The following is a 17,341-nucleotide window of genomic DNA, read 5'->3' as shown; positions in this document are numbered from 1 at the left end:
TTGTAATTTGATAGAAAATCCATTTTTGACAGAACTCAATAGATGATTTCTTTCTCTCTCAATCTGCTTCCCTGTCTCCTCTCTGTCTCGGCTGGACTTCCTGAATAAATTCAATAATCCTCCATGATGACAGAAGGCGAACTGCAATTCAAAACTTCCAGTTTAAAGTGAAAGACGTCATTTGGCATGTGATTAATAGGGCATTCCAGCTTTTCCAAAGAAACTAACTTATTGCTGCCAGTGGTAGCACGTGTGACTAACGTTGCATACTCCTGCTCTAGCTCATACATTTTTTTACATTTGACTGTTGGACGTGTTGGGAGGAAGGGTTGGTGCACACACAATCACATATATGAAGGATCTGATAGAGGCAATGGAAGTTTATTGGCATACCTTGAAACGATTGATCAAGTCATATCTGGTGAACAGCTCATAGAAGACAAATTTTAGAGAGTGGTCTCCACTAGCATCGTTCAGTGCAAACACATCAAAGGACCACATGTCCACATGCTAGAACAGACACACAGAAACAAGTTTCATTAGCACATGAATGTCTATATACCCGTTCATCGGTTATTAATTGCTATGGTTTCTTTTTTTTTAAGGTATCATAGATAAGAAAAAGTCAAAAAAATACCCCTTACAATTTAGTCTAGATGTTTTCATACCAATATAGAATTTAACAACTTGGAACATGATAGCAGTGTGTGGGAAGTTTTTTGTTCTTCCTCGGAGATTATTGTTATCCTGCACCTGCAAAAATATATGGATGTGTGTGTGTGAGTGTGAGTGTGTGGGCCTCCTAATTGTTGGTTCTTCATGACTAAAACATATTTAAGACGACACAGACATTTTCAGGTTTTTTTTTTTTAAATGCAACAGATACGAATCAGGTGACAGTTTCTAATAAATTGCGTTCCCTTTATTAGAGTGTTGCTGTGAGACGGTTACTCTTTAACCTGGTTCATCCACTTCCCCTCTCTAAGGCTTTATTATAGAGCTTTCATCACTACTTTTGTAATAAAATGACAGTCAATATATAAACCAGCATGCTGCCCTACTTTGTCCACTTACTAGCTAGTGACAACCTGTTTATGGCGGTAGGGAGTGGCACATGAGCCGTTTTATGTGATGACAGGAGCTACCATGCAAGGGGCCACCTGCGCATCAGGACTATCCACTCCTTCATATTCATGTTCGGTGTCTTACCCAAGGACACATTGACATGGACTAGCGGAGCCGGGATCGATCCTCTGATTGAAGGACGACCCTGCTCTACCATTGTGGATAAAATAACATTCTTTTTTACAATTAACACTTGAAATTATAAAGGCACTTGCAAATAACAAGGTAATACAAAATGCAAACCATACTTTGGGGTTTCATTTTTACCTTTAAACTTAAGATTACATTAAACTTGTTTTTTTTTCTTTTTACAAAATGTACCAAAACACTGGCAACGAGGATCATCTTGGGAAGACAATAACAAGAATAAATATGAAAAAAAAGTAAATCATACCCTCTAAACTCTAATCTGGTTCTTTTTTTCTTTGTCAATGTTAACCCTGTTCTCACTAGATTTGTAACAAGTAGCTCGAAGGGAACTGCAAGACTACGTTAGAGCTACAGGGAGGTAGATAGTTAATGTTGGCAGACCATGGATGTATGAAGGGCGGTTACCTCCTCCGTTTCAGCTAGCATTAGAAAGCTAGTGTCTTGCTCTCTGTGTGCAGCAGTCAACAAGCGAGTTGACGTGCTTATTAACAGCATCCTTGTCAGCTATCGCAAAATGAAAAAGTTAGGTCCAGTAATAGCAGATGGGGTAGTTATTATAGTAAAAGAAAATGTATGGACGCTGGTTTACTATCATTTTATTCAGAAAGCCCTAAAGAAAGCAAAGGAAGTACATAATGAAGCCGTGGAGGACACGGTTACAGAGTAACCGCCTGTCCAGAACGTTCTAAGAGGTAATGCAAACACACTCACAACAAGGCAGGGGTCATTTCATTGGCCAACACTACAACTGGCATTCTATTGGTTGGATAGTTTTGCCCAAAAATCTGAGCAGGTGAGAAATCCGTGAGCAAACATTTCACAAGCACACTGAAGCAGCAGTGTAAGGAGAAGGGCTGAAGCTGGAGCGCAGGATGTCTGTGCAAGCAACAACATGTCTGGGTGCAAGCGTATAGTTTGAGCAGAAATCACTGCGCAAACTGGGACTGTTTGAGTGTGAGGACAGGGATTAAAGGCAGACCATCACAAAAACAGGAGTGAAATCATTGAGTCATGCTCTCAAATTGAAAGAACACACTCTTGAATACAGATGTGAAAAAAATTCCATATCAGCCATCCATTCCAGAGCCTCATTCAGCCCTCCACCTGACAATTAAATAATGGATTGATTTTAAAACTCAGCATTTGCTTGGCAAACCTATGTACTAAACACATTTTTAAAATGCTGGAATGAATTTTCCTATCATAAATGAATCTATTACAAGTTTTCCACTGTACACAAATGACCATACAGACATACATTAATACCTTGAGAGCAGTGATGACATCTTGGGGGTAACTAAGACCGGCCATGTTGGAGGTTCGTCTGTACATCCTGTCACAGAGATACAACACACATATTCCACAACACAGTGTCAAAACAATCCCTTAAATGTGCAAAAAGGGTTTGGAATTGGGACGTATAATATTTATAAAATAATAAAATTCTCAGCAACGTTCCATGAAAGAAGTTTAATTCACTATCTCCTCTCTCCAGTTTCTACATTAGCAATAGGTTATAAAGTTAGCAGTGAGTCCCAGCCCCCCTCCCTCTACCACCGCCAGTCCCAGCCCAAGTCCCCTCACACTATCAGCTACAGAGAAGATGGCACATTAGAGGGTGAACTAGTTTCATAGGACTTTTACCCAGTTTATTGTTGAAGGCCTGCACCCCTTCCCAACAGAGTCAAAGTCTGTCAGTGTGTATTGAGTTGTTTGATACATAGTTATTAATAAGGGGAGCAGCTGTGTGGTTATACATTTGTGTTATACGTTATTTTGCAGCTGCTAGTCCCACTACCACTCCAGACAAAAGACCTGAACAATAATAATTTCTTTACTGTAGGGAGATGACCAAGGCTCTCAACTCCAAAAATATCTTAATATATAATAATAATATACTCCTCCCTGTAGGAATGTTCTCAAATGTACATTTGTTGTTGGCATTGAAATAGTACAGTGTACAATAGTGAGTTATTTAAACATTTCCTCTGTTGCTGCTCAAGAATGACTATTTGTTTACATATGAATCATAAAGCAATGTTGATTCTTTACTAATTAATTGTCTTTTTTCTAACAAAATAATCAAAAAGAACCGATAAGAGTATCAACTAGAAAATTTCGCAAGAAATTTTGACAGTGTGGCTTCTACTGCCCGAAGACGTCGCAATATGTAGCTACACATGCCGATGTTACCGGTAGTATCGTTGAGGTTCAATTGAGATATCGCTTCTCTCTTTTCTGCATTTAAGATCCATACTCTTGGATTTAATCTTGGATTTAATCTTGTATAACGGTTTCAGTTTTCTGTACATGTGAATTTTTCACATACCAAGCCGGATCAACTGCTGTTTGTCTTCAACAGGCAGCTAAATATATTGTTTGCCGATAATGGCTTTAGCATTGGAGCCAGTTTTCTTGTGTGTATTGAGAGGGACCCCTAGTCATGGTCATAACTTTATAACAATTAACAACCCACAACTAACGCTCTTTAACAGAGCAAATCACCACGACACAACAGTCACAAACAATTTATAACACTAATAATTTACATTTATAAAATTACACCGCCGAACTGCATGCTGGGTACAGCTCACTCGCCTGCTAGCACAACAGTCTGCTAACAGCTGGGAGAGGCTCCGTCATTCCAGTAATGTTTTTCACATGATCTGCTCTTCAACTCACCCTTCCTCTCATGTATTCATATCGGAGCAATAGGAGCTGCGGTTATGGGGGTTTGAGGATTTGTTTGAGAGGTGTTTCTCTGCTTTTTCTCCATGAACAGGCTGCAGGCGCACAGGTGATTCTGATTGAGCTAATTAGTGAACGGAGACTCACAGACACACATGACTTAGAGATATACGTGATGCAGCTCAGCCAATCAAATATGGGTATTCTGATTCCAGTGAGATGTACACACACCATGACACAAGTGGGCGAGACGAGGAAAGACTTGGCAGAGCAGGACATTAGTTAGGTAAACTGTAAATGTTAAAAGTTTGATAAATCTCCAAATGAGAGTTTTGATGAGACAGCATTCCAACAATAACGATTTGAAGAACAATACTTAAACCCGCAGGATTACAGACAGTGTGCTTTGGTACACTGTCTGTAATCCTGCAGGCTTAATAGTTGTGCCACAAACCCACACTGAATAAGGAACTGAACCAATAAGCAGTATCGATGAGTACTAGTATCGATAAAGTCCTAACAATACGCATCCAGGCTTTTAGCCCTCCTCTCCACAAGAGGCACCAAGTGGTGGCTCACTACACTTCTGGTAGTACCTCCCAACTCATAAATAGAGGCCTAGATGAGGCCTTCCTCCTCTTTGTCTCCAAACACCTTCACCTGGAATGAGTGTTTGTTGCTGTTTTCCTTGTATCTTTTGAATTACTTTCCATGTAATTAGCACTTTATTTCTATTATTGGGATTATGTTGTATTTCAGATGATTAAGATCATCTTTGATCTAATTTGTTTGTTATATTATGATGAAATACATGTTAAGCTAATTATATTTTATAGATCATATTTAAGTTACCTTTTAATGGAAATTATTTGTCATGATTTAAAAGCTGACGTTATAATTTGAACAAGATATTGTGGTCTTTTGTTCTTTGTGTAGAACCAGGGCAATCAGAAGCAATCGCCTTCAAATAACTTCCTGGCTAAATAAACAGCAAAAGTGATTGTAACCTTGTTTCCTGGTGGTTTGTTGGAACATTAAATCCGTAACACCTAGCACTCCAAAAATACTTGGGACCTGAAGCAAAGTCTGAAATCTAAAAGGCGGTGTATGGAACCCTATCATATACACTGCCTGGCCAAAAAAAAAAAAGGTCACACACTCTAATATTTCGTTGGACCGCCTTTAGCTTTGATTACGGCACGCATTCGCTGTGGCATTGTTTCGATAAGCTTCTGCAATGCCACAAGATTTATTTCCATCCAGTGTTGCATTAATTTCTCACCAAGATCTTGTATTGATGATGGTAGAGTCTGACCGCTGCGCAAAGCCTTCTCCAGCACATCCCAAAGATTCTCAATGGGGTTAAGGTCTGGACTCTGTGGTGGCCAATCCATGTGTGAAAATGATGTCTCATGCTCCCTGAACCACTCTTTCACAATTTGAGCCCGATGAATCCTGGCATTGTCATCTTGGAATATGCCCGTGCCATCAGGGAAGAAAAAATCCATTGATGGAATAACCTGGTCATTCAGTATATTCAGGTAGTCAGCTGACCTCATTCTTTGAGCACATACTGTTGCTGAACCTAGGCTCCTACCTATTTGCTTAGTTAAATCCAGGTGGCGACTTTTTTTTTGGCCAGGCAGTGTATAAGAGAATGCACTTTTTATACTAACCTAAATTCATATTATATCATTGAATAAGTACACGGTAGGTAAATGGGGAAAACCTTCAAACATTGTTTATAAAAGATACCAAATCATTATTAACGGCCTAAAATCCCAGATGACTGTTACATCAAGTGCACGAAACAAGCCAAACCTCTCCACAAAGATGCCAGCCTGCACTGCATGGACGATGCTGCGGAAGCGTAGCTTGTCTTCGTTCTGGCGCAGCATCAGAACCCTCTGCCGGGTAAAAGTGGAAGCCAGCCAGTCCCGAACCTCTGACGGCACCGAGTCTGACCGGATGTCTCTCAGCTCGTCCTCTGGATCCAGCAGCCGCCTGCAGGAGAGACACATTCACAAAAAACTAAAGGTCATGGAAAAATGATCATTTTACTTGCACCGTGGATTTATCACACTTTCTCTCCACAGTTGTTGATTGATGATTTAACTTCATCAGCAAAGTAGATGGATATAAGTAATAAGTAAAACATGTTGGGTTAGCTACTTGGAAAGCATACTGAGCTAAGCTACCAGTTACTCATTACTTTAAATGAAGCTTCACTACACTGAAACTACCCCCAGAGATATGTAGCAAGCTAAGGAACAGCAACATGGTAAGTCATTTAACTACATCAAAGCTGTTTTTTACTTTGAAGTCATGTCGGTGCCATTAATAATATGAAAAATATATTATAATATAAATATACACATAGGCTTCATATAATCATATTATAGTATAATTAATGATAGAAATTATAATGTATATTGCCACTCATTTCTAACAATCATGCACATTACTACTATATCCACCTGCCTTTCACTGATGTACAGTGTACTGCAGTGCATAACAGATTAATATAATCAGAGAGCTCTGCTGATCTTCAGAATGCTGAAGAAAATGTAGCTTGTGTGGACGGTATCTCAATAAAAGTGTTAATCTACTGATGCTGCCGCCACACTACTGAGAAATGTGGTTGAAGTAGTAACGCTGCAGCCTGCAGCCAAAACAAAGTATAAACAAATGTAGCAAGGCAAAACACTAAGCTGAATCTCGGGTTGGCTTTTATGAGCTGGCCAGCACCCGAACCCTAACGGTGGTCAGGGGGCGGGGCTTTGGGTGTACGTGAACCAGGGAGGAGGGGCCAACTTTCAGTTTTGAGTGTTTAAACCGCAACTGACAAATAGTATTACCATCATTGTGCTTTTACTCTTCTACAATCTACGACATTATTTAGTCTTTCATTGACAGCTACAGTTTGAAGATTTTCTAAAGAACAGCGGCCTATGATAGATAATTCATTACAGATTAGAAAATTCACAATGCTATTTAAAATTGTAATAAAAAATAGCTCATGATTATTTATCAGCATTATTAATCCAATATTATAAGAGTGAATAAATACAATACTACACTTTGGATACTTTAAGTACGTATAATTCTTCCACCACTGCTCAAAAGTCCATAACTAATGATAGGCCTTTTAAAATCCCTTCTTTGTCAAACAAAAAATGATTTTTTTGTATAGCACAGTACATGTTTAAGGATTATTTGATAAAAGCGGAACTGAGCTGACATCTCCTTGCCTGGTTTCCTCTATGTATAGGGATTCTAGGACTGAGGCGGCGTGCTCCAGGTTTTTCTTCAGGTCCACCACAGAAGCCTCACCCCTCTCCAGCTGCTTTACAAGACAGCGCAACCTGCAACACATAGCGTCACACCAGTATCAGCATCAACACTTCATTTAAACAATCCCAAATGCTTGATTTCAGGGGAGAGAGAAACATACCCCGCCCCTTACATTGAGATGATGTATTTAACCTTTGACCCATAATGTAAAGATCTTAACGCCTCATCTTACAATACCCAATCTCATGTTTGACCATTGCACATACTGCTGAAGACTTTGACCATGTCACCTGAAAATGTAAATGTTAGCTGAGATTCTGAATATGGTAAACAATCACATGTTAGCATTGTCATTGTGAGCATTCAGAGATTAGCATTACAGTCATTTAGCAGACGCATTTATCCAAAGCGACTTACAATTCAGATTCTATCACCGTAGGCACAGCTACGGGAGCAATTGTTGGGGTTAAGTGTCTTGCTCAAGGACACATCGACATGCGACGAGCAGAGCCAGGGATCAAACCTCTGATCCTCTGATTGAAGGGCGGCCCTGCTCTCCACTTAGCCACAGTCACCCAAAACATTCAGCTCAAAGCACTGCTGTGCTCCACAGAGCTGCTAGCATGGCTGTAGCTCTGTTGTTTCTACCCAGGAGGTGTAAAGTTTGTTTATACTCGTATGGCATCGTACCACCAGCCTTCATAGATGGCAAGCTACGAGCACGCACAAAGGCATTTATGCTCAACACGCTGTTTGTTGCCTTATCCTAGATGCCAGAAGGCATACAAACAAAATGTACTGTGAAAAATTATAAAGACAACAAGTGTAACCGGCTGAACGCCATAAAACAACATGCATTATAATTATGTGAAGGTTGAGTATCCTGTAAACAATTTTATTTGGTTGCATAATATTCATCCAAATGTAGATTTGGAGACCTGTTTCTGTTTCAAATATACCAAACCTTAAGTAAAGAACATCATCTTTTAAGCAGCAGCACCAAGCAAAGCTCCTCTTTCACATTTCACTTCATCACAACTTCATAGGGCATGTGGATGATACATTTACATAGCACATATCAAAAGTGACAAGGAAAACCAAAGCCCAGTTTATGTCTGTCACTTTGTGTTTCTGTGTGTGTGTGTGTGTGTGTGTGTGTGTGTGTGTGTGTGTGTGTGTGTGTGTGTGTGTGTGTGTGTGTGTGTGTGTGTGTGTGTGTGTGTGAGGGTGACCTGATAGCAGTCTTCTCCATGGCATCGGGGGCATCAGGGATCGGCAGCACATCCGCCAGGATCTCTTCTGCGCTCCGCGGGTCAATCAAAATTCCTTTGTGTTCACTGATGCCAACGCCAGCTGTTACGGCGGTGCACAGTACATTCTGGGACCGTGAGCCTGAACAATTTTCATAAAGAAACTTTGCTTGCATTTGTGTGTACAACATCAATGCTTCCATTCAATCAACCACAAAAGCAGTGGTTACAGCCATAAAACGGAGAGAAGAGGAAGCGCTTCAATAGACTGACAGCTGCAGGAGGTGGACTGGAGGGAACACAGTAAAAGCTGCTCTCATACAGCCACGAGTCAGAGAATAAGATCCGTCAACTACGACGGAGGATTAGGGCCACTATTGGAAAAAAAATACAAATCTGAGAGTCAGAGAATTAACTCATATTATTGCGAGAAGCAAGTTGTAATATTTCAAGAATGAAGTCATAATAGGTAATAAAGGTAACATTTTCTGACTGCCCATAGGCCAACTTTTTGTAGTCTACAGTTATTTGACTGTTTGGACTTCAGCGTCTTTCTCTGACTGCTGGCTCAGTGTCACCTCGCTTTTACACAGCTTTGCAAGGGACAGATTAATGTCTGATCTGAAATACAATGGCCCCTCATGTGTAGACGAAACCCACGCCCTGGCTTCGTCTCTATTACACACATCACAATAACAACTTGAAATAGAGAAAGGGTGAACTTTGGTAAACTCACGAGCCAAGCGGGCCACTGGATAGCGGCTGCTCTGCCCCGCCTCATTGGCAACTGAAAAGAAAAGAATTTGAATTTCTTTCACTTTACATTCTCATTTGTAATTTAAGTCAGAAGTTTAAAGGCCAACAGCCATGGTTCAGCATCACTTCGCTTGTCTGATCAGACATCTTCTCAGGTGTTTGTTTGACACCTGGTGCACGTGTTACCGTGGGGTAACCTTCATCTTTATAATTCTCATTAGTACATTCAGTTTAGTGACCTCATGTTCATTCCCAGGATAGCTCTACCCAACATCAACCTGTGCAGAGGTTTAATCACAAACAGTAACCAGAAATCCTATATTTCAAATGTATTGTTCACCCAGTTATGTCAGTATCCTTGCTTGTCTGTGATACTTAGCACGAAGGATACCATATGGCCAACCAAGTCCATTTAGGATTAATCAACTACAGAATGAAAAGACAAGAAAAAAAAGAATGAATAAGTTAAAGAAAATAAGTCACCGTGAGCTTTACCAGGAAAAATAAAGTATAATGTATGGCCCAGGAGGACACCTGACCTTCCCCCACCCAGAATGAGCAATGTCCCCCCATACGGACTCACGGACTTTGAGGCGCGTTCCCGCGAAGTCCAATCAGGGAGTACAAAGTATAAAATAAATACACACAATTATACATCATATTTGTTCTCGTTTTCATGGTAACGTGATATGTTGCAGCAAAGTGCTGTCCCATTCATATTTACACCATCTCAAGCCCTCACAGTCTCTCACACTCAACCACTTACCAGGTGACGTCAGTAAGTCCTTGAGGGTTCAGGGCTTAGGGTTTAGGGGGGACATTGGGATTTGGCCTGTGTGTGGGTGTGGGTGTGTGATGGTGTGTGTGTGTGTGTGTGTGTGTGTGTGTGTGTGTGTGTGTGTGTGTGTGTGTGTGTGTGTGTGTGTGAAAGTGATGGGGGAGGGGAGTACAGCTGTAATCAGGCAGTGAAGGAGGAAATCAAGAACAGCCACTTCATTAGTGATAATGACTCCCAGAGCGCCGCACCCTAACAACTGACAACACACCAGTCAAAATGATGTCACAGTCACTTCCCAATCTCTTCCGGTTCCCATAGAAACAGCAGTCAGTAAACACAGACACACTGTAAAATGGCAAAAGAGCAGCTCTGGTCTTGATGGGCTTGTCAATGAAGGAAACCTGGATGGCATCAAGAGTTCTGTTGCACTTGGCAGGTAGCTTTTTCATTCATTTGAGATCTATTTTTACCCACAGACCTCTTAAACCTAGACTCTATCAGACAAGTCTCACTGTAGCCCAGACTTCCATCCATCTTTAGAGTTGCCCTTGGTAGGTAGGCTGGTATGAGGGCCTGCTTTGTAGTTCAGTCCTCTATGTGGCTCACCTGTCAGTAGTACAAGTGACAGATAATCAGGATCCTCGGCCTCCTCTTAGTTCTCATAATAGCATTTGCAAGATTTCACTGCGCCCAAAGGAAAACAACCAATCAGAGCCTGGAGTCTCTAACACAGCTGTCAATCACTGCTCGTGAACCTCGCGAACTCTGATCAAACCGTCAAACTAGGCAATGCTGATCAAAATACTGTATTGCCTATTTCAGACACATATTTTAATTACTGATTAGCTGTAAAATGAGAAAATGTGTGACCCGCCTCCATGTAGGAAACAGTCAAGCCAGGTAGATTGGTAGTTTTCCTTCGGGTGTGGTGGAAACTTGTAAAAGAGGTTTTACATAGATTATCTGTCTCGTGTACTACTGTCAGGATATAATGACACGTTGTTTTCATAAAAGTTACTAACTGTTGCTTTAAAGCTGTCAGTACAGAAACATATTTTCTATTTGTTTGTTTCTCTTGAAGCACACGCTACATACAGACGGAGGAAAATGTACCAGGTGAGCAGCTAGAATTCAATTATAAGTAAAGAACACCATCTGTTCAGCAACAGCTCCAAGCAAAGCCCCCCTGTCTCTCTCACACACACACACACACACGCATCATACACACTGAAACAAAGAGTGTCTTACCGATGGTGAAGCTGAAGCCATCAATACTGAAAGTAGCACTCCGACACTTTTTAAATCCCTGTTTTTTAGACATTGGTTCTGTCATGGTGGCTCCTGATGTGCACTCCATCTGTCAGTGGGTTAGCGGGGGCTGTTTCCTCTGTAACCCTGGCAGTGCTTGTAGTCCCGCTGGAGGCTGGAGTTGCTGCGGAGCTTTCAGCAATCGTGTTTAGGGTGAATGCTGGCCTCCTCCTCCTCCTCCCTGCTCTTCGTCCCTCAAGGCCAGTGTGATCCTGCTAGAGCACTCACAACAGCAGCTCTCACTCCGTCTCTCTTCTGTGTCTCTCTAACCTCCATCATTCACAGCTGACTCAGCAGCAGATATGTGTCTCTTTCTCCCCAGTGGTGTACCACTTCTATGATAAAGTCTCCTCCTTGTTCACTTGTTCACATAATTGTATCATATAGGCTATGTATTGTAACATGTGTATCTATACATAGTGTCCGATGTCAAAATGTTATGGACTTTGTGTAAATCACTCAATCCCCAAAATATTTCCTCAGCCTATAACACACACAACACACACACACACACACACACACACACACACACACACACACACACACACACACACACACACACATCCTTCTAGGAACACCTTCATGGAGACTTGGCAGGAATTTAGCTATTAGTGAGGTCTTTCTTTCTGAGTACCACTTCACACACAGTCAGGTTGAACTTATTTTGGGGGAACCTGTCAAGGTGACTGCTGTGGTACCATAATGCAGCATGATATCTGCTAGAGCTTGGCAATTTGTTTAAAAATGTAGTTCCTTTCAAGTAATAAAAACATTTAGTAGTTTATCAATTTTAGAGTACTGATAAAGTTTTTGTTGTGACTATTATCTGCAGCTTACTGTAATGTAGGAATTTAGAGTGAGGTTGGATGAGATAAGGAGAGAGGAACGGTATCTAAATGTGTTTTCCTTACAAAACTCTACAAAGGATATGATTTTAACATGTTATGACATGGAAAGCATAACAGGTGTCATTGAATGATCACTTCAAACTTTGTTCATGAGCGCTGGGATTCGATTCTCGATTTTATGGCTGACCAATTTCTGTTTTGAGAGCTACTTTTTCAGTTCAGTTTCCAGTCGCTCTTCCCCAGAACACGGCAGGAAGTGATGAAGGACATCATGTGCTTCTCCACAGCGAGGATCTCCTCTGTCTCCCACATCCTCCTCTGGAATGGTTGGTGACCTGTATAACAAATAACACAATGAAATATTTCTGTTTTTATTCTATAGTGCTATGGAAATGTTCTTTGAGGATCAAAAGTCAATACACACGTTCAAACGGCATTAAAATATTCAACAAAGGGTGACCGGAGAGACTGCGTGTCGGGTTTTTCCTGTCAGTATACAATTCAGCCTCAGCCGTGTGAATGTAGCAACAACGTGGAGAGCATCAGGACGAGCCGGCACGCGGCATGAGGGTGTGGGGGGAGTACCAGTGTGCTGTAATCTTTCGATACAGTGGTCATATCCTGTAAAAGTAATTCATTAATTAAAGCTGATTGTTTACGACAGTACAGTGATAAACACAGTTAAAACAATGTTCCTCACACTGACTGAGTGGGCAGGTCGACATTATTTCTGTTATTAGCGAGCTCCTTTTTTGAAAATACTTATCAAACTGTACGTCATAGCTTTTTGATTTGTGAATATATATAATTAATGAAATATTATTTAAGATCTTTGAATCTGCTCTTTTGATTTGCAGAATATGATTTGACAGTGAAAACATTGCCAGAAGGATTAAAAGTTGACTTACATGTGTAAATTAATAAAATAATAATTCAACTACAACAAGAATGGTCTTTAAATTATTTTAGCGTTATCTTTAGTCATAATAATTGTCCAAAATGATGTAAAATTGCATTGTTTTAAGTGAAAAGCCCTCTCAAATCCCAGTGAAACGCCTGTGGAAGTAGGTGTGGTAGAGGAACGGAGCTTATTATATTATGTAGCAAGATGAATTAATACTTAAGGCTGACAGACAAGTTACCGACTACATGATCAATGATTAAATGTAAATCAGTTCTACGGACTCTATTTGGACAAAACAAGCATTAGGTAATGTGTGCATGGACTATTTTTGTTTATAGACAAATGTGCCAAAGGGCTGGAGAAAGGTGATGACTCATTGTCTTCTCAGCCAGTCCTTCAGAGTTCTGAAACAGCCATGTCAACCGGATCGCGATAAATTCTTCTCCAAATGGAGAAACTTCTTCTCCAGAGAATATTGTTATTCACACTGCACCACAAAGCTGCAGCCAAAGGCAGATGGTGTGTAATGATATACAGTGTTGGAGTTTGTGTCTGTGAGACAATGAAAGTATGACCATGAAAATGACATTACAGTCATTTAGCAGACGCTTTTATCCAAAGCGACTTATTATTCAGATTCTATCACACCTAGCATTTTGGGGTTAAGTGTCTTACTCAAGGGCACATCGACACGCGACTAGTGGAGCCGGAGATCGATCCGCCGATCCTCTGATTGAAGGACGGCCCTGCTCTCCACTTAGCCACCGTTGCCCTTTTCTTCTTCTGCAACATAGTAATATAGATAATAAATCTATAAAATATCAATAGCACCTGCTGACTCTGTTAAAAGAGTTAATAGAGAATAGAATCATTACTAATTGCATTTACTTCATCAATCCAACAGTATTTAAGCAATAATTATGATTCCATTGACCTATCCTGTTTCATTTGTATTTATAATTTTTTCCTTTGGTTCTTTGACTCTTGAGCTGCTGTAACAGTATGTATCTAGTATCTATCTTTCTATACCGTATTCTTCAGCTTACTGAAGAATATATGCTCATATTTTCATAAAGCATACAGTCATTATTTACTTGTATAGGGTGGGACTTGTGAAAACATGAAGGAGGAATGTATAGTAAGAATAAGAATTCACAATGGGCCTAATATAGACTATGAAGCCTGTTAGGCTGTTTCTTTCAGCTGTTAAAGTGAACTTGTGAATTTTTATGAAACAATTTCAGAACTTGTCCTTTTCTCGTGCAGACACAAAGGGACGTGATCATACACAACAAAACCAAAGTTTAAAAGCCAGAATTATCCCCCATGCAGTGCTGTGGATAGCCCCACTGTCAGGAGTGCCAAAACACGTATTTATGAACTTCAATATTAAATGTCAAATAATCATAGAATGCAATAACACAACGTGGTGTCAAAATAAGAATAAATGGACCACGGCATATGCTTCTAGTTTTTCTGATGTCCTGTGGAGGGTTAATCAACCCCTGGTCCAAAGCATGGAGACCATCCTTGAGGACAGTTAAGGGACAGACTCAACACAGTTGACTTTTGTGACGCTGCTGTTGAGGTTCAGCAAGAAAACTGTGATGGAGCACAACAGGACCAACAGTCTCGCTTTCCCTCTGAGCTGTTGTCTGTTGTTTTATCTTCTATTATTTGCTCATATTACTTTATTCATTTGGCCAACACGTTTTTTTCTCAATGGAGGACAAATTAGAGCTTCTCCGTCTCGTAATATTAGGATAGCTAAGTGACTTCTTAGCTAGCTAAAACATGAGATGTTTTGTTCATGAGCAGCCCCCCTCTTTTATAGCCTACTATTTACTAATTCATTCATTTTAATTTGGTTAAGAAAGCATCTTAATATTGATTAAACTCTACTTAATGTTGATTTAAACTTGGATTTACTAAATGGTGTTTCGTTTTTTACTGTGCAACAGAGCTAAGAGTGCTTGATTTTCAATCTGGATTATCTCATTTTCAATCTATTTTTTTTAGATTAGATTAGAACTCAGTTAATAATAACAGTTTGCGTGGGTAGTTTTAGCCATAGCAATACTTTAAAAAAAGAAGACACTGGACAGATGAGATCCATACATTTACTGTAGATATGAAACTGTACAGTTTATGTCTGTGTTTACCCATGAGTGAAGGGCGTGGTCTGTTCAGAGCTGACAGGGAGGAAGAGTTCTGCTCTTCGTCATTATTACTTCTTCCAGTTACTAAGATAGAAATGAGATGGGGTGGGACATTTTGTCTTTTGTTGAGACTCAACTGCCGAGTGTTGAGAACCCAAACAGAAATGAAGCTGCAGGTGTATCGGGTGAAACAGGCTTAATGACTCTTAATTCATAATTCCAAATTTTTGGCTCAAGTAGGGGGTTTTGTTTCAAAGAAGTTGGCACACTGTACATAACCTTTGGTGTGGAAATGTAATATGATTTACGAAATAACCTTAAAAGCCTCCTTGGGCTTGAACTGGACCCAACTGGACATGCTGCCGGTAGTGGAGACAGTAGTAGTTACAGCAGAAGTAGTACTAGTGGAGGGACAGAGAGGGGTGTGTGTCTCCTCTCTTTATTAAATCTTTCTCTGAAGTTAATTGAATTTAGGCTGTTTCCTTTTCAGAAAAGCACATGACCATCCTGTGATGTTGTGTCTGTCAGTCAGCTGAACTGTTGTCAGTGTGAGTTTATAACCCGGCTGAACTTTGCAGAGTCCATTTGGAGTGAAATGTATCCAGTTCCTTGGTTGGTGGCAGTGCTCCTGGCAGCTGGTGCCTCTGAGTTGTGCTGTGCCGGACCTCTCCATGCCCAGTGCAAAGTCCAATGGTATGCTATATTTCTATTGTTGTATTTTGTTTTCACAGCAAAACTACTTAATAATAACTCACAAATCTCAAGTATCTCTAACATAGAATGATTTATGAAAGAGCATTTGCAAATTGATGATTATGTATTGAATGTACGAAAGTATTTTATGGCTAGAATGAATTTGACCCACTGTATTGAGAATGACATTGTACTCCGCTCTGTATGGGTGTGGATTGAAGTGATACTTTCTCTACCAGGTAGTTCAGTTTACATTTAGGGGTTTTTTTTCTTACATTGTTCAATTTTGTGAGTATTTTGCTTTCAAAGCACGTCTTCTTTCAGACGAGTGGAAAGAAAACATCCAAAATACACATTTATGTGTTTATTTTACTACTTTGTCCATTTAAGTCTGTAACTTTCTCCTGAATTCACCAAGTTAGCATCACTACTCATCAGGAAGCCTTACAATACAATATAAATGCTGCCCTGTTCTGAAATGTGAATATTTGATGAGAGTGTATTAGAGGTGTTGATCCAGGTTCTAGTGAACTATTCTGTTATGCATCATTCCATCAGTGTGATTGTGTGTGTGCTCATTGTTCCAGTCTTCCGATGCGGTTTTACTGTATTTGGCACATCACATCGTTACATAACACATCAATGATTCATCATATACAGTATATAGGCTTTTTACTGTCAGCATTTTACTTGGTATTGAGAGAATTCACTGTGAATTATTGAATGATTGCCATCCCTGTAGCAACTTGCCAACGATCAACTTGTATTGAATTTAATACTTGCATTATTGCATTTGTGATGGGGTGGACAAAATACCAATACAAGAAAAGCCCAGCATGAGCCTGTAGTGGTCATCACACTCCAAACACAAAGAGACTATGGCCTCATGCTGCGTACCCTTGGGTGGGGCATGATGTGATTCAAAGCCAGAGCACTAAATGGCAATCTGCCCATCAGATGTTATATTAGCTGCGTGCAACTGGAAGCTGTGGCCTGCTAAAGGCTCTTGAGGCCATGTGTGGACCATGAGTATTGCCAGTAAATCTCATCTCATGATGCACAAAGCAATAGTATGTTGTAAGTTATCACATACTAAAGCAGATACCTAAATGGATCAAAGGAAACATGTTACACTGTAATCACGCTAGAGATCATCTCCTCTCTGACACCTTCCCAACAGAAACAGAATGTGGATGGGATTTACTATTGTAGGTGTTTGATAGCATTATATTGTTGCTGACACATGTTCTTTCATTTCTGTATCAAATATTTAGACATTTCTGAATATTTCAGTCAAACCACTGTACTGTATGTATTTGGGAATGTTAGGAAAGAACATATGATTAGCATATTAGCTGTTATTACTTTAACACAATGATGCAATGATG

The 17,341-nt window shown here is 40.1% G+C and overlaps 1 protein-coding gene across 1 annotated transcript in view; it reads right to left on the bottom strand.

Annotated features, from left to right (window-relative positions):
• Nucleotides 1–11,374, bottom strand: part of pde1ca (phosphodiesterase 1C, calmodulin-dependent a) — a gene marked incomplete at both ends in the record, with an annotated part of 35,171 nt that extends 23,797 nt beyond the window's left edge. Inside the window, 7 exons of the mRNA XM_079181106.1 lie at nucleotides 394–510; nucleotides 2,542–2,608; nucleotides 5,785–5,967; nucleotides 7,215–7,328; nucleotides 8,490–8,649; nucleotides 9,244–9,294; nucleotides 11,290–11,374. Coding sequence (XP_079037232.1) covers nucleotides 394–510; nucleotides 2,542–2,608; nucleotides 5,785–5,967; nucleotides 7,215–7,328; nucleotides 8,490–8,649; nucleotides 9,244–9,294; nucleotides 11,290–11,374 — 777 coding nt within the window. The remainder of the gene's footprint in view (nucleotides 1–393; nucleotides 511–2,541; nucleotides 2,609–5,784; nucleotides 5,968–7,214; nucleotides 7,329–8,489; nucleotides 8,650–9,243; nucleotides 9,295–11,289) is intronic.
• Nucleotides 11,375–17,341: the final 5,967 nt, after the last annotated feature.

This window comes from Pholis gunnellus (genome assembly GCF_910591455.1).
Source record: "Pholis gunnellus genome assembly, chromosome: 20".
In the NCBI taxonomy this organism is placed as follows: domain Eukaryota; kingdom Metazoa; phylum Chordata; class Actinopteri; order Perciformes; family Pholidae; genus Pholis; species Pholis gunnellus.
This window is presented reverse-complemented; position numbering and strand designations above follow the sequence as displayed.